Source organism: Fusarium subglutinans, assembly GCF_013396075.1.
Source record: "Fusarium subglutinans strain NRRL 66333 chromosome Unknown NRRL66333_c0000188, whole genome shotgun sequence".
NCBI lineage: Eukaryota > Fungi > Ascomycota > Sordariomycetes > Hypocreales > Nectriaceae > Fusarium > Fusarium subglutinans.
Genome location: NW_023502251.1, coordinates 12,258 through 29,307, shown reverse-complemented (window position 1 = coordinate 29,307; position 17,050 = coordinate 12,258). Strand labels below are relative to the sequence as shown.

The 17,050-nt window shown below is 48.5% G+C and overlaps 8 protein-coding genes across 8 annotated transcripts; 4 read left to right on the top strand and 4 right to left on the bottom strand.

Annotated features, from left to right (window-relative positions):
• Positions 1–1,159: 1,159 nt before the first annotated feature.
• On the top strand, positions 1,160–2,468 carry FSUBG_10682 (uncharacterized protein; the record flags this gene model as incomplete). Its single annotated transcript, XM_036675284.1, has 4 exons — positions 1,160–1,330; positions 1,387–1,491; positions 1,551–1,918; positions 1,979–2,468. The coding sequence occupies 4 exons, from the start codon at positions 1,160–1,162 to the stop codon at positions 2,466–2,468; spliced, it is 1,134 nt and encodes a 377-aa protein (XP_036533819.1).
• A 1,438-nt stretch (positions 2,469–3,906) lies between these two features.
• FSUBG_10681 (GABA transporter) lies at positions 3,907–5,710 on the top strand (the record flags this gene model as incomplete). The annotated part of the gene is made up of 4 exons (XM_036675283.1): positions 3,907–4,077; positions 4,128–4,342; positions 4,393–4,843; positions 4,892–5,710. The coding sequence occupies 4 exons, from the start codon at positions 3,907–3,909 to the stop codon at positions 5,708–5,710; spliced, it is 1,656 nt and encodes a 551-aa protein (XP_036533818.1).
• Positions 5,711–5,943: 233 nt separating this feature from the next.
• Positions 5,944–6,666, bottom strand: FSUBG_10680 (uncharacterized protein; the record flags this gene model as incomplete). Its single annotated transcript, XM_036675282.1, has 1 exon — positions 5,944–6,666. The coding sequence occupies one exon, from the start codon at positions 6,664–6,666 to the stop codon at positions 5,944–5,946; it is 723 nt and encodes a 240-aa protein (XP_036533817.1).
• A 352-nt stretch (positions 6,667–7,018) lies between these two features.
• FSUBG_10679 (aliphatic nitrilase) lies at positions 7,019–8,002 on the bottom strand (the record flags this gene model as incomplete). The annotated part of the gene is made up of 1 exon (XM_036675280.1): positions 7,019–8,002. One exon carries the CDS (start codon positions 8,000–8,002, stop codon positions 7,019–7,021), a length of 984 nt encoding a protein of 327 aa, XP_036533816.1.
• Positions 8,003–8,844: 842 nt separating this feature from the next.
• On the top strand, positions 8,845–9,981 carry FSUBG_10678 (uncharacterized protein; the record flags this gene model as incomplete). Its single annotated transcript, XM_036675279.1, has 2 exons — positions 8,845–9,697; positions 9,746–9,981. 2 exons carry the CDS (start codon positions 8,845–8,847, stop codon positions 9,979–9,981), a joined length of 1,089 nt encoding a protein of 362 aa, XP_036533815.1.
• A 1,020-nt stretch (positions 9,982–11,001) lies between these two features.
• Positions 11,002–13,002, bottom strand: FSUBG_10677 (cocaine esterase; the record flags this gene model as incomplete). The annotated part of the gene is made up of 1 exon (XM_036675278.1): positions 11,002–13,002. One exon carries the CDS (start codon positions 13,000–13,002, stop codon positions 11,002–11,004), a length of 2,001 nt encoding a protein of 666 aa, XP_036533814.1.
• Positions 13,003–13,686: 684 nt separating this feature from the next.
• On the top strand, positions 13,687–13,953 carry FSUBG_10676 (GIT1; the record flags this gene model as incomplete). Its single annotated transcript, XM_036675277.1, has 2 exons — positions 13,687–13,868; positions 13,926–13,953. The coding sequence occupies 2 exons, from the start codon at positions 13,687–13,689 to the stop codon at positions 13,951–13,953; spliced, it is 210 nt and encodes a 69-aa protein (XP_036533813.1).
• Positions 13,954–14,024: 71 nt separating this feature from the next.
• On the bottom strand, positions 14,025–16,013 carry FSUBG_10675 (uncharacterized protein; the record flags this gene model as incomplete). The annotated part of the gene is made up of 1 exon (XM_036675276.1): positions 14,025–16,013. The coding sequence occupies one exon, from the start codon at positions 16,011–16,013 to the stop codon at positions 14,025–14,027; it is 1,989 nt and encodes a 662-aa protein (XP_036533812.1).
• Between the last annotated feature and the right edge of the window lie 1,037 nt (positions 16,014–17,050).

The window sequence follows — 17,050 nt, the reverse complement described above, 5'->3', positions numbered from 1 at the left end:
CCACGTCCACAGCGATCTTTTCCCTTTTTAGCAGCAAGCCACGCCACAGTAGCAAGTTCACCAGGGACATGCGGGCGGAAATCTCTGACGCAGTGCATAATTCCGTCAAGCGAATTCGAACCATTTTTTTCTTCTCTTCTTCCGCCGGATGATCCGCCCGAAAAAAGTAGGTCTAAACAGAGTTTGGAAGGTCGTTTTGCTAATTGTAACCCGCGGATCGATCTCCGTTCGGATGATAGACCCATTGGGCTTAACGCGCGGACCCAGATTCAAGGGGTGTTTAAAAGCACGGACTGGTTTGGTGACGATAACGAGAGAGGGCTCCTCTTCACATGAAGATTGAGCTAACAGGGGGGGGTGCAGACTAACTCTTAGACTGCGGCTCACTTAGCCCTACCAATGGATGTAAAGAACCTCAGCCGTGTTGATGATTTGTGCCACGATTGCACAGTATTTCAAATATTGCGATCTGCAATAATACATAGATTTATGTACAGATAAACCCTCGACCCGTGAAATTTCACTGGAGGGCCGGCTGTTTCGGATTGCTCATTCTTGCTGAGCCGCTCAGCTGCATACTTCTCCTCTACGCGATATCACGCATCATTGGCGCCCTTTCACATCACATCAATAGGACCATGGAAGTATAGCGCAGAGTACAGGGGGGAGTACCCATGTTGAATATTTGCTTTTTCTTCTCTTGCAGACATGGCCTCACAGCCAGTTCCAGGCTGGTCTGAGGGGTTGGTTTTCTACGTAATTGTGATAGATTCATTCCTGCCATTTATTGGTCCTCATGTCCCGTTTCACGAAAAAGGTGCCAAACTGCTTTTGGGTGTCAATAACCGTTATAATCACCGTTTCCGGGATATGCCCAATACCAAGTTTCCTGCCGCGTCTGTACCTGTACCTGTGCCTGTGAGATTTGCTTCACACCATGATTCTCATGCACTGTAACTGTACCTTAGCTGAAGCTTCCCTTCCCTTAATGTACACTCCACTGTCAGCTGTGTCTTAGCTTTAACTGTGATATCCTTTTGTCTCTGAATTTTATCGTAGCTCTGAATTTAATATCGATTTCGTGGATCAATCTCTCTCTCTCTTCGTAATATCTCTCCGCTCGTTTTTGCGCAGCAATTGCTGCATTCATCGGCCCAATATGAGTTCGAACCAACGCATCATCACCGACAATAACAAGTCGCCGCTTATCCAGGTCTTGTCGTTGATGTTCCTCGTTATTGCGATATTATCGTGTTTTGTGAGGGCTGGCACCAAGCTTTACATGACCAAGACATTGAGGGTCGACGACATCCTCATCATTGTCGCAACTGTAAGACAACCATCTCACTTTATGCATTTCCAACATGCTTATAATTGTGCGCACAGGTACTTGCGGTTTGTCAGACTGCCATTGTCTTTAATGCGTGCGAGCATGGACTCGGTCAACATTTCGAGGTTCTCAGCGCCAGCGATCGAGACACCTTCTTCAAGGTAACATCCGACAGACAACCCCGCGACAGCAAACAAACAACTAATGCACCCTCGTACAGAGCCAATATGCGACAAACACGATGCTCATCGCGTCACTTCTTTGCTGCAAGTTATCGGGTACAATGAGTCTACGGATCATGGCGCCCAAGAGTCAAAAATGGATCATCATCGCTTGCGAAGCCATCGTTGGCGTTTGGGGCATCACGGCGCTCCTCGTCAATTTCTTCCAATGTCAACTGCCGACACCGTGGCTGTACGGCGATAAAGATAAATGCATCAATCTTAAGGCATTTTGGACGTACTATTCTACCACCAACATCATCACCGACATCGTCATCGTCATCATTATGGCAGAGAACGTGGTCAAGATCCAGACCTCTTGGTCAAAAAAGATCCTTGTGATGAGCGTATTTGGCAGCAGAATATTGTATGTACAGCGTGGTTTTATTTCATTTTATTCTCCGTGCCATGGCTAACAACCTTTTAGTGTAACGCCGGCAATCGCAGCGCAAATCCACTACTCCAACAGGGCATTTGACTCTGCCGATCACTCATTTAGCATCTGGCCCGCCTCCATCACCATCCAGCTCGTGCAGTGCCTCGCCATCCTCACCGTATGCCTGCCCAACTTCAAGCCCTTCCTCGACAGCCTAGAGTCCGGGCAGATCCGCGTCGACGATATGCGACGGCAGGGCAAGTCGAGCAGTAACGGGTACCCGACAAACAGGCCCGGCTACGCAGGGTACAAGTCAAAGACAGGGCAGAGCAGCAGATCGCGAGCCCTGGACCATGCGTCCAAGACACAGCGCAGTGAGATTCACGAGATGGAGGATTTTGCTAAGAAGCCGAAACATGACCACGAGAGGAGCTGGGATGGACAGAGTCGCTCCAGCCACTCAAGTCAAAAGATCTTGATCCATCAGACGTGGCAAGTTGACGTAGAGACCACGCAGGATGCAGCCGCCCGACAAACATGAGGCAAGGTAATTTGATTTTTTTATTTCTCAGTCATGTTTGGTTTCTCGGTTATTTATCCCTCCGAGATTTTGGTTACAGCGCAGCAACGTTTTATGTAAGTGTACGAATTTAGAGTAAAGGAAAAGAAGACCAATTGGCTGTTTTAAATTTAGAACGTTTTGTATCAGAAAAGCTGCAAGCACTCTGAGAAAAAGCAAGATGAAATGTTTGTCAGGCGTGCATGAATTACCTCTGACCAACAGCATTTAGAAATAACGTACGACCAATGCCGTGCAAGAAAAAAGAGGGTGAAGAGAAAACATTTTTTTCTCACATACAGGGGCGCAGTGGTTCGCTCGGTTGCATATGATTATGATACATCACCAGAACGAATAGAGCAGGTCGGTCACCTCAGCCAGCACAGTACGTAACAGGATGGATCCTTGCACCCGAGCACCTGGAAAGAGGAAAATAAGCCGGCCCTGATCTACACAGATCTGGTGGCTCTAGAGTTTGAGCACGCCCGAGTCCCCGTTCCGCTGTCGAGCCAGAACTTATCTATCAAATCGTCGTCTGTGGCGTTTTATTCAGGTCGCTCTGTGCCGCTCGCTTACAGCAAGCTATGAATCAATAGAACTCTAAGCCAGTAAACCTCACCGGAACGCCTTAGCCTTGAAATGGTCAAACGGAGGGGCGACGATCTTATTTGCGGGGAGACGCGGAAAAAAAGAAATGCTCAATTTATGCTGACAGTTTGTGTCGCAAATAACTCCTGTCAATTTGGCCCGTTGATTGCTGTGCCCTGTAACTAATGCCGCTAAGTTACTGAAGCGACATGGGGACCTGGCCCTACAAAAAGCCCGGTGGGAGGGGGAAACCCCTGTTAGACCCTGTTAGTGGACTTTCCGGGGGGCATCGGTGCATTCTGCCGGATCAGCAACAGGAGGGGCCAGGAGGGATGTCCGGTCGGGTGGGTCGCAGAAAAACCGGCACACCAGTCAGGCCTGACAGAATTAGTAAGTAGAAGATCACGCTACTGTTGACCTACAGAATTCTGTCATCCTCAGGATTCTTATATGGCGAGGGAGCTTTGGTGTGCCGGTTTTTCTGCGACCCACCTGCCGGTATGGTACGGTACGGTACGGGACAGATAGCGGAGCGATGCAACGCAACGTCGCTGTAGACGTAGAAACTCATGCTAAGACGATTAAGTCAATCTGTAACATATCATACCCAGGGCAGGGCAGTCTTATTCCCAGCCTCGGTTGGTGGCGGCCGTCCCCAATGCTACTCTACCGCAGTCGCGACCTTTTCCCAGGGTGCTACCAACATTCCTGTACCTCTTTCCCCTTCCTTCCTTCTCCTCCTGCAGTCCCTTTCAACTTTTCTTTTGTTCTTCTCTCCTCAATCCTTCTCTTGTTGAATTTTCTCTCCCGCTGTTATTCCCGGTTCATCATCATGGAGAGTGTTACCAAACCCAGCTTTGAGATGGGCAACAATGCCACTGTCAAGGCAGCTGGCGATGTCAATGTCTCGGCAAAGGCAGAGCCAGATTCTGGACGCAGCTCGACGATCAATTATCATGATAAGGATCAGTTGGAGCGGATGGGGAAGAAGCAGGTGCTTCGCGTATGTTACACCGTCGCTCATCAAGGTGCCTACACTGACAGACAGCTCAGCGCAACTTTGGGTTCATGACGATTCTGGGATTCAGCTGTACTATTCTCATCACCTGGGAAGCCATCACTGTTCTCTTCGCTCAGGGTCTCAACAATGGTGGTACAGCCGGTGTCATCTACAGCTTCCTTGTCGTTTGGGTCGGTAACTTTAGTGTCTTTGCTACCATGTGCGAGCTGGTCTCGATGGCGCCTACATCTGGAGGACAATACCACTGGTAAGTCACACCATCACCATCGGTCAAACGCCAACTAATCTTTTCGTCAGGGTCGCTATGATGGCGCCGCGGTCGTGCTCCAAATTCCTCAGTCACCTCACAGGCATGCTCACGGTCGGCGGATGGCAAGGCTCAGTATCATCCAGCGCCTTGCTCACAGGCAACATGATCTTGGGAATGGCGACTCTTAATTATCCCGACTTCCAGCCAGAGCTTTGGCAGGGAACATTGCTGTTCTGGGCCATCTTTGCGTTCGCCGTCTTCATCAACACCCTCGTCAGTTCAGTGCTGCCCAAGTTTGAGGGATTGATCTTGATCCTGCACATTCTCGGCTTTTTTGCCATCTTGATCCCTCTCGTTACACTTGGACCCCATGCTTCTGCGTCGGATGTCTTTGGAACCTTTGTTAACAATGGTGGATGGTCGACTAATGGCATCTCGTTCATGGTTGGTATGATGGGCAATGCCTTTTCCTTTGTTGGCACTGATGCCGCTTTCCACGTAAGTCCTCATATCCCGCCTCTATGAGCCCTCACTGACAGTCTCTAGATGTCCGAAGAAACCGTTAACCCCTCTGTCGTCGTCCCCACCTCCATCCTTCTCAGTCTTTGCATCAACGGCGCCTGCGGTTTCGCAATGGTCATCGCTATGGTCTTCTGCATGGGCAACCTCGACGATGCGATGGCCTCAGGTCCCGGAATGCTCGGCTTCCCTTACATGTACATCTTCAAGCAAGCGACAAACTCAAGAGCTGGAGCGACCGTAATGTCCGCCATTATTGTTCTTCTTGCCGCTTGCGCCACTGTCGGTATGCTTGCATCGACCTCTCGTGTGTTCTGGTCTTTTGCCCGCGACCGTGGCCTTCCTGGCTGGCGCACTCTGTCCAAGGTCAGCGACCGAACTACCGTCCCCGTGTACTCAGTCCTTTGCACTGCCGTCATCTCGATCCTCTTGTCGCTCATCAACATTGGATCACCTGTTGCATTCCAGAACGTCACTTCACTCTCCATCTCTTGCCTCTACTCCTCATACCTCATCGCCGCTGGTCTGCTACTCTACCGTCGCCTCACCAAGGGCTTCGCGCTGCCCGGCGCTTCAGATCTCCCAGCTTTGGCCAACACCACCGGCGCTGAACTTGTTTGGGGTCCTTTCCATCTCAAGGGCGCCTTCGGAATTGCCAATAACATCTTCGCTATGTGCTACCTCATTGTCGTTGGCTTCTTCAGCTTCTGGCCGCCCATGGTGGATCCTACCGTAGACATGATGAACTACAGTGTCGTGGTCACTGGTGGCCTTGTCATCTTCAGTGTCATTTACTACTTCGCCTGGGCGCGAAAGGAGTATAACGGACCTATTGTTGAGAACTAGATTGATGATTCTGTGATTAATGGTGCGGCATAAAAATTTGTTTCAGTTGGCGATGCATAATAACATGTTATTTTTTCTAAGAGATTCTATAGACTCTTCATATATTCCACTAGAATGTTGAGATAGGATACCACAATTCTACAGCTATCCCTAAACCCTGGAACTCTCTCACTTATCTTGTCATAATCAGATAGACTTGATCGAAACTTAAATCCAGTGACACCGCCTGTCGATTATGCGGTCTTCTTGACATTTTGTCGTCGCGATTGCCACGTCGAATACGCATCGTCAGGCGTGTATTTCCGTTGAACTGGCTGTAGTCCCAAAACGAATCCAACGCACGAAGCAACAAGCAGAATGAGGTGCGAAATGACTGTGTCGATGTTCTGTAGCAGGCCTCTCAATCTATCGTCTGATACCCGCGAGAGGTCGGGCACATTCAGGAATACAGGGATATTGTCCAAGCAACGAAAAATAATGTAGAGATTCAGAGGAATCCAAACATCAAGAAACAACCCTTGCAGTCTCGATGGCAACCTGGATACCACCGAGGTCTCATCACTGAACATCTTGGGGCTATTGAGAATGACGCCATTGAGATTCCAAAAGAATATGGCTTTATCGTTATCATCTGGCTCTGTCCTCTCAACCACGACGACCTCTTCGCCATCTGGTGCTGCTCGCTGCCATTCGTGCCACGCATAGCGCGGGACTTTGATCTCAGGCTGATTGCCATCAGAAGCGCTAATGACCTGCCGCGAATCTCCCAGCCGGACTCGAATTGTTCCTTTCACCACTTTCAAGTACTCGTCGTGGGACTCATGCCAATGAAGACCGCTTGACCAGGTTGAAGATTCGGGGAGTGTGATGCGCACTTGTCCGGCGGTTGACATGTCATAGATGACACCGTTGGGAAGCGGGCGCTTGATAACGCTGGGGATCTTCTGATCGCTCATTTCGACGCCGTGGGTGAAAAGGCAACATAAGCAACTCAAGGTCCGAATGCCCAAAATCTTACTGATGATGCCCCTCACTTGAGATAGCAACTGAATGACATAAGCTGCCGAATCGGGCAGGTCACGAGCGAAAGCAGGCAGAATCCTTCATGTTAGATGGAGCGACGATTGATTTATTTGACCTCTCGGTGATGCAATTATATCACATAAAAGTAATTCTCCTCATATCTGACTGAGCACAGACTCATCAGTCAAGGGGTTTCCAACCTTGACTTGGAATCTTGTCAACGTCTTCAGTGAAAGTAACTGGCTCCCTTCGAGTACGGTTCACCTTGAGATCGAAAACATCCAGTCACTGATATCCCCCAACAACATCATGATACTGCTTTCCCTCAATGCAATCCTCGATATCAAGATCAGCGTACAGAATTCCTTCGTCATGCTGCAGAAAGTCGGTTGCTACAGCCTCCCCGGTCTGACCGTCGACAGTGAACCCCTTCATAGGAGCGCCAGTTGGGTCCAGAAACTGTGTCGCACCACGTTGAGACTGCTGTAGCACCTGAGTCAAGTACGCTGAACCTCCAGAAACTGCTTGAATGGCATCGTCTCCCAGGACGCCTGAACACAGAACGCCGAAACACTTGGCTTCGAAGCAATGAGCAGCCGCTCTGGTTCTGTTTGCGGTGACGTTATCGTAGTTAGGCTTGTCTGAAGGCCTCTCAGAAGATCCTGAAGCTTCACCTAGGGGAGCAACTCGGGTTGGCCAGATTGGTGGCCAAGTTGAAATATGAATATTCTCTCCTTGAGCCATGAGGCTATACCGAGCCAAAGGGTTGGTATTCTCCCCACAAATCAAGTTCCCAATCTTTCCATACGGCGTGTCTGCAACGCGTAGTCCGTGTCCATCTCCAGGCGCCCAGGTAAGCTTCTCAAAGAATGTAGGCATTAATTTTCGATGATGAATCATAACCTCTCCAGTACTTCCGATAAAGAGGTCTGAGTTGTATAAAGTCGCGCTGCTGAAGCGAGCCTTTTCAGAAAATCCCATACTGACCATGATGTTTGCCTGTTTTGCGGTGTCCCGAATGGCATTGATCTCATCGCCATCGGCAAAGATCGACTCATGCGCCATTTGCTTGAAAAGATCGTGGTTCTCGGTTGGAGGCCGTACTGAACTCCATATTGGAAACGCTGAGATGTATGTTTCTGGGAACACAACTAGATTTGCTTTATTCTGCGCAGCCTGCTTGATCAAGTTGATTGCCTTTGAGGTCGTAGCCTTCGCGGAGAGGAAGATGGGAGAAACATGGCATGCTGCAACTCGGATGATGGCCATTGCCCGTATTGGTGGCCTGTGTTAGCGGAGTCTGTAGATTGATTCTGTCGAGCGATGTCAGCAAGTCTTCAACCTACGACCAATGAGTGATAAACGCTGTGTAGACACGGTGAATACCCCAGGTCCTTAAAAGGTGGAGGAACGGCAATATCGGGTATCGCGGGATGTTAAGCTCGGGATTTCTTCTACGCTCCGCTCATAGTCTTACTTACTTAACAATAAAACCATAAAGTCAATCAATTAAACTATCACAGCTTGGATTAGTACAATAGCGTACCGAGGGAGCATGGGAAGTCTGCCTACATGTCGTTTGCAGAGGCCTCACGCATCTTTACTCTTTAGCAGCCTTTCTTTCTCGACGTTGGTATACGCAGGCACCAAGGCATATTCGGAAACCGAGTCGCACGCCAATTCCAACCTTGCGACTAAGGTATCTGAGCGCGAGTGCATCAAAAAGTGGTTGATGTGGTGGCATGTTTCCCTCTACATGTGGCCGGTCCCTCAATAGGTTGGGCTTTCTTTGAACAATTTGTATGCCTAACCTTCCGGCCAAGAGAGGGAGTCCTTACGTTGGTTGTACACCAATCAGAACATTTTTTCTCGGAACGGTTTTCAACCTATTGACCAATGGCGGTTTGTAATGATGATGTTGGTCTAGCTGCGCCATCGGCCTGATATTGAGGCCCGGATGCATATAAGGAGTCCTTATCTGACCTCAGAGCCTCGTTATGTTTCTCAACAACTCACATTTTTATCAATCTAGATGAACGTAAACGCTTCTTCTGATTCATTACTGACTCAAAATCGCTGTTTATTACCCTCTTCGCCGTTGTTCCCTCAACATGCCTCAGCTCTTTGAGCCTAAAGCTGGTCAAGAGTCGAGATTCGAGTTTGACAATACTCCAACATATCTCTTCCGTCTTCATGTTCCGAAGTCCGTCGGCTCCACAGATGCTACCCATGTTGATTCACCAGCTTACCCCGATGATATGAACAAGACACATGAACGAGGATCTGCCTGCGGCCAAGACCTTCTACAGCTCCCGCCTGCAGAGGCTGCGACTCGACTGAATGCCCATCTCAGATGGAAGTGCCAAAAGCTTGAGGATAGCCCGTGCAATCTTATGTCTTGGTCAAGCTCTTTGCTTTTCCTCCTTCACTACGGCTTCCACCGACAGACGACGGAGCGCGGTCCAAAACCAAAGCTATCAGAGATCAGTCTCATCATGATTGACACTCGAGACTTCCCGAAGCAGACTTTTCTTCGGGACTTGGATGCTCTAGATTATTATCACGGCTACAATGAGGATCTGGAAGTGGTTAAAAAGCGGTGGCGAGAGAAAAGGTATTACTTTGGAGAATACCTGACTCAAGGGCATCTCGCTATTATCGGAAGATGCGTCCAAATGACAATGCAACAGCTCGTTGATGGGGGGCTTCTTACGGTGATATGTCCTGCATTGAACAAGCCCAGTAATAACTGGGCAGACTGGGCAATACCAGTTTGCGAACTTCGCGTCGGGATCAGGGAAAGCCATGTCGTGGATCAAAAGCAAATTCGATCTGCGATCTTCATGGCCCGGGGCTGTGTGGGCCATCGATTTCTTGTACCATTTGCACTCATGCTACTGGGACTACGAAGCCGACAGTCAGACAACGCCGCAATTGCGAATGCCTTCCACTCCCTCTTCACTGGTATGTAAAGCACGACACTGAAAGAACAGGTACTAACGTTGAACCAAGATGAGGAGCTCGATTTTCGGCATGTCACGTATGATCAATCCTCTTACAGGATGGAGGAACTAAGAAGATTCCAGCAGTTGATGGAAGCCGTTGGAAAGCAACATGATGATGATGATGATGATGCTTCAGTTACCGAAACGGCAAGGTTGATAGAGGGGCTAGGGCTATCTACTAACGAAACTTCAGGTAAACCCGCAGGAACTAGTATTTACGTTGGCCCATTTGCCGACGAGTAGAGTGTATGGCAGATCACATGCAGACTTGATAAAGAATAGAAATATTAGTATAGCCACAGGACAAATTACAAAGTCAAACTGATCTCTATAACCGTCACATAAGAGACCATTATCCTATTCCAATCATGCATGACCCGTGCCTTAATCGTTGGAGGTGTGGCGATAGGGATCCTCTAGAAGTAACTATTGTAGCTAGCTTTATTGCTGTTGTGAAACGCTCGGATCTCACCCAAGGCGAGCTTATTTCTATCCGATACCCAGAGAGATGGCCAAGGTAATGATGGTAGTGCAACGAGTATATACGTATTTTGAGTTGATAGAAACCGCCATTGATGCTTACATCACGCTCTTCACACGTATAAAACTTAAGCCACGCCTGGGCTGGAATCATATATAATATCGTAGCGAGCACCTAGACTACGAACTATCAATCCTAATTGCCCGTGGGATAATTCTTCACTTCTCAACTCTCAAGTTACATGTTAATACAGATGACGATCTCACCTTGGGAAAAGTTAACTATGACTTGGAGTCAAAACGGTTTCTAGAGGATGGGTCACCATGCATGGGAGAACTGAAGCAGTGTCAATACTTGACGGAAATGACTAATAATTCTTTCAACAAAGCCGTCTAAGATGAAATCCAGGAAGATGCCATTGCAACAATCTCGGCCCCCTTTGTGAGACTTTCGACCAACGAGTCGTCAATGCGATCTTTAACAGGCGCCGCAGGCTTGTCAAGAAGCCATGGGAGACTTGGGACGAGGTTTAAGTAAACTAAGTGTCTCAATCTCTCACGAGTAATGCCCTTGGAAATAGATACAAGACTTCCTGTGCTCAACCTAGCAATATCTACATATACAGATACACTAGTGTGCTCAAGTAACCGCTGCCTGTGAGCTTTCGTCGATCGGAGGCACTCGCAGGTTCTATCTGATGACACCGGCCATAGCCATGAAGCCGCCAGTGGTAAGAGCTAATATCTTGAAAGCGAAGTCTTTGATCTCAGCGGATCTCAATCTTAGACGTTATCCCTAGGAATCTTGTAAGAGAAGTCTCGCCCAAAGACAGTCTTCCCGTTCTCAAAGGCATCAAGACGAGCAGTGATGATCATATCACTTTTCGTCATCTTCATCTTCGTCCAACCCTTTGTCTTGATAATAATATCATCTCTCTCAAAGTCCCTCTGGAATCGCTGCTCAACCTCCGCTGACGACGGATCATCTGGCTTTACACTCGACTTCAAGCCTGTCCACCATCCATATTTCCAGCCTGTTTCGTTGACTTCCCACATACCATCATCCCAGTCCACGCAAAGCGCAGTCTCACCGGAGTCCCAATCGTTCGTGACATAGTTTCTGTGTTTCGCTGGTCGGAGTTCAGTTTGTGAGAGAGATCCGTTGATGGCTGGTTTGAAAGGTTTCAGGTAAGGATCTTGAGGGTTATCGCCCCTTTTTGGTAGGTCTAGAGTACTGTGGGCACAATCGATCGTGAGTGTCGTGACTTCGGGAGATGGCCAGACCAAGGGGAAGTACGTTGAGGACAACGCAAGACGAAGGCGACTTCCAGCACCGATACACTGCCCAAAGTGATTCAGCTTAAGTGTAACGTCATAGAACTTCCCAGGCTCTAGAGGCCGCACGTCTTCATGACCATGCCGATGTGTCAAGTTGAGAACGCCATGAGAGACCTTGGTTGCTGCGCCGCTCGGTAGTACTTCCGACAAGGTCGCTGCAATGAGAGCATTTGCTTTGTCACTCGCGACGCGTACCTTCAAGACGGGAGCCCCGAGCAAATCGATAGGTTCGGTCAAAACTTGCGAATCGAATACGAGACTTCCTCCAGCTTCCAGACGTTGATCACCAGGCCCTTCGCCTTCAACGCCAAAGACTAACCATCTACCGCCCGCAAAGCCTACTGTTTGAGGGGAGCAGATGTCGAGCTTCTCATCGCTTCTTGACTTGCCGGTCGTCAACTGGCCAGGAGAAAGACCCAAACTCAAAAAGGAAGGCTTCGAATCAGACCAGTTATCCTCCGCAACCCAACGTCCAGGGCGATGTTCCATATACGGGGCAGGAGGCGTCGGATCTTGAAGATAGCATCGAAGCATGGGTTCATGCATAATCCCCGTCTCGCTTCCTTTCAACCACTTATCCCACCACCTGATCGACTCCTGCAGGAACCCAATCTGCGGCCCAGGATATCCGAAATTAGGGTACTTGTGCCCCCATGGACCAACAAGGCCTTTTCTAGGCACCTTCATGTTCTCCAACATTCTGAAGATGGTGTTGGTATAAGGGTCCATCCATCCGCCCACCAGATAAACAGGACATTGGATGGAGCTGTAGTCTTCACCGATGGACGCGTGTTTCCAGAAATCGTCACGCCTCTGATGCTGATGCCACTCTTCTGCGAAAAGGCCACCTGATTCGAGTCGCTTCAACCAGAGGTCCCGCCACTGATCACCGACTATTGCTGGATCGGGAGGCGACGAGTTGATCGAAAACATAGAAGCAGCCCAGGTTAGATTTTCAGTCAAGATACAGCCGCCCATGTAATGAATATCGTCGTCATATCTCATATCAGTGGAACAGATGGAAATCACAGCCTTGAGCTCCGGCGGTCGACGCGCTGCAACTTGTAGCCCATTGAAGCCGCCCCATGAGATACCGATCATGCCTATTGACCCCGTACACCAGTCTTGCGCAGCGATCCACTTCAGAATCTCTAAAGCATCGTCTTGTTCCTGTGGCAGGTATTCGCCCCGTAGGATACCTTGAGAATCGCCTGTTCCTCGCATGTCGACGCGGACACAAGCATAGCCATGAGCTGCGACGTATGGGTGGTTCATGGCATCACGCACGGCAGTCATGTCTCGCTTTCGGTATGGTAAGTACTCAAGAATTGCTGGGACAGGGTGTGATTTGGCGTTTTTGGGTAACCATATCATAGCTGACAAAACTGTCCCATCACTGAGGGCGATGGGGTCATGGTAGATGATGTCGATGGCTGGGAGTTGCATTTTCGATGACCTTGAGAAAATTGAAGGCTTCACCAGTTCCAATTGTCGTGGTACCTGGACCTTTTACTGACCATGAAGAAGAGATTGAGCGCTGAGAAAGACTTCTTGAGAAAAGTGCGCCTCAATTGGCAGAGCAGCTTACTCCTCTAGGAAGGCAATCTAATCACCGTCAGCCAACCACCTAAATATCTCAATCTCACAGAAACTATTTGCTACGCCGAGCGGCCGAGTTCCGGGTTACATCGCGACACGATTATCATGTTATTCCCCGCTCTTCGAACGAACCCCGCCCCCCTTCATGTAGATCACGACTCCATACGGATTGATAGTGATGCTTATCGCTGAACCAAGGATACAATTACCCTTCTGAGCATCGCTTTATCGTGAAATTACAGGCCCTCGGGTGCACTTTTAATACCCGGGTAAAGTTCGCCGACGAGGTATTAAGCAGCGAGGCAATGTCTTTCAATGCGTTTAACCGGCGTATAGAATTGCCGCCGTCGGATAAGACGGTATTTAGCTTGGTTCTTTATTTCCAGGTCTCAGATAAGATCGCTGAATGTTTTTTATTAACTTAAAGGTGACCACGGTATCCGAGCTTTGACGATCTTTTGGTCCTCTGTGATACCCTTCTCCTTTATCATCCCATGCCAAAAAAGTGTGAGCTCTCGCTTTGCTTACAACATGTCAGCTCTTGAGATTACACCCGCAACGGCGGGCCATGAGCTTGATGACACAAAGAAGGCCAAGGTAGAAGACATCCAAGATGTCGAGATCGGAGATGTTAGAAAGCCAGACCTCTACAGTAAGGTCTCGGTGTATCTAACCATGGTCTTCTCAGGTCTTGCCCTGGGATCAGATGGCTAGTAAGCAAAAGCAACCCACGACGCTTTTTCTCTATACACGCTCTAACAAGAAACAAGCAATGCTGCAGTGGTTGGTAACCTCTAACTCCTGTTCGCAACCCTGTACCCCGAAGCCCTAACATCAGCAATGCGATCTCGCCTCGATCTTGAGCTGTGTTATGTCATCTCTGCTACCCGAATGTCTTCAATCTCGTCCTCACGATGAGCTCCCTTGATACTGCTGAAAACGTGCTCGATAGGTGTGATATAAATCAAGGGCTTTTCTGCAGTATTGAGCACTTGTCCTCTAAACAAGAGACCAACAATACCGCCATTTTCGTCGTATACAACGGAGCCAGAATCACCACGAGAGCTGAATGGTCCAATACTGGTATTGCAAGATTGGAACGCAATTTCAGTTGAGGTCTGAACACTCAAATGTCTATCGTCGGCGAGGTCAACTTGGAATTTAATCTCATGGAACTCTCCAGCAGTAGCACCTGTTGTTGCACCCAGCTTCCACCCGCGGAGGGTGCGTGGCATGTCTGTTGGAGGTTTGCAACTGATACTCATTGTCTGTTGCCCAAGAGGTTGATCGTAGGTACGACGAGGTGCATGTACACCCCATCTCTTCCAGGTCTCTTTACCGGGCAACTGGTTACTGCCGACACGGGATTTGTTAATATTGACAAGAGCCCAGTCAAGCCTTCCTTGATCATTGGTTCTTTCCTTAAAGCCTGACGCTGCATAAAGCTTGCCAATAGTATGTAAGCCCTTGTCGAAGTGGGCGAGCTTTGCTACCTTCTCTTCAACAAGATCCTTCTTATCAGCGTCCATTCCATCGATGATTGCTTTCTGCTGCTGAGCGTTTCCTTGTGATAACGTCTGAGCTTGGTCCTTCTCTACTTGAGAGATCTCATCGTTGATTGCCCATATGGTGAAGTTGTGCTTGATCCTCGGTGGACATTCGAAAGATGCTGAGGGAATCATGAATGAAGGCTTAAAGCCATCATTATCGACTCGGTGTAGATTAGACCGTGCCGCAGGACTTGCAATCTTTGTATCACCCTTATCATTGACTGCAAGTTCGAAGCCAGTGAAAGCAGGACGAACAACATGATAGTTGGTAAGTCCGTACTTCTCCCAGACTGGTGAGCCCTTCTTCTTGATCTCGATGTAGCACCCGAAAGTGCCAAAAAGAGGGTTGCCCTTATCGTTGCCCTTGTTCACGTATCGCGCAGCACCGATAGGGTCACCCAGGTCGATCTTTGTTTTGTAGTCACCATCAACTCGCAAGTTGCCAGCTGAAATCTTGTCCTGGATCGCCTTGCGGGTACCCTTCGGCGGCAATAGCTCGAAATCGGCGACGTGGATTCCAACGTTGTGCTCGATATGAACAGGAAGTTCCGGGTATCCAAACTTAACCATGTTGCTTTGGATATCATCGATGACGCTCTGCCAGTGTTCTTCCTCCGAATCATAGTTCACTGAGATGTAGATAGTGATGGGATTGTTTGAGTAAGGTTTGAGGCCATAGCGGAGTAGGGCGATCAGAGTCATTCGCCCGCGTGTCGATAAATGAGCATTGAGGCGACGGTTCACCATGGAACGAAGGTTATCCCATTGCTGAAAGAGTTGCGGCTCGTTTCTCACTGGATCAAAGTAGATGCGGGTGCTCAGCTCGGGTGCGATTATCTCAACATGAAGTTGAGTTTCGTTATCACCAGCCTCTCGAATGAGTCTTGTAGACATCCTGGTGATATACTCAACCGCTGCTACTCGAAGAGATTCCTCTTCTTTACCAAAAACCCATGGCGTGATGACCAGGATTGTTGGTCGTGCGGTTTCGGGATCATCAGGCTGCTCACGCATCTGGATGTCGACAATAGTATCTGGAGTTTTAAGCTTACGAGCTCGGAGAACACTGTGGACCTCGTTGTATATCGTCTCTTGAATTTCTTTGCCAAATACGGGAGGAACATGTCTGGTCGACGATCGAAACAGAGGCAAGCGTCGCAACTCCGGCGACGCGGTTCTATACCGGGCTGATTTGACAATGACCAACGGTTCTGTTTCATCGGAGGTTTCTGGGCTAATAAGAGATGCATACGGATTTCGACGGCTTCGGCCAGGATTAGAAGTGCCACAAGGCCTGTTGGAAGACATAGTGAATGAAGATCTTTGAACAAAGTTGATTGATTAGCTTGAGTCCTTAATGAAGTGCAATAAGTCAAGAAAAAAGGTAAGGGAATATATACCGATTTCGAAAGCTGAGAATTATGCGAAACCGAAGATATAAGCTTCAAAATGAGAGAATGGTTGGTGGCAAAGATTTATATGATTGTATTTGGTGATTCTCTTGTGGCCTGTGGGACGATGAGAATCATGAGAGTGGTGATGATGCAGGAGAGAAACTTTTGGCGGGGCAGCCAGCTTTAAATATCCGCTCAACCACCTTGACTCATACCGACTAACCTTTAGCATATAGAGTTTATAAAACTCTGGGAATAGCTTTAAATTATATACAAGATCCCGTCGGAACATTAAAGGATGAGCTCAAGCCAACATCTTGATAAGTGGGCATTGATAGGTTATGGTAGTAGGAGTGGCATGTCCCCTCTTGACATCCTCCAGTAATTTGTCGAGTTAACCAATTCCTGGCAATTCATAATCGTCCAACCCCACTTGAGCAAGAAGTCTGTTGTTATTTCCCAACTGTCTATTAGATGAGGTTCTCCCCAGAGAATAAGCCCAGATCCTACAGTATCTCCCCCCAATTCACCTCCAGACAAGTCGATATTAGTCGGTGCCGGAAAAATCGGCGCCTTGAAAAGATCCAAGTTAATCAAAGTCCCAACTAAATCTTTCAGAAAGTCTGCGTGATTAAAGTTAAACTCATTGCGAATGAGATTCTCTCGCATTATCGGACAAGGAAGGCAGTCGATCCAAGAGAAGTGATTTAGTCTCATCTGACTCTGTGTTGGTGCCAACGAGCCACGATATTCTGGTGCCTTGGGAAGAATAGAGGAATATCTGGGAAAGGCGAAGCTGGTTGCAATTGAAGGACCTGGCGCACAATAAGCTACTGTCAAGCTATCCACCATGAATTTGTTCCGCCAGAGTCCGCGAAACACATTGTATTTGACAATATGGATCAGATGATCAACTGGGAGAGGGAACCATAGCTCCTGGTCCCGCGTCAC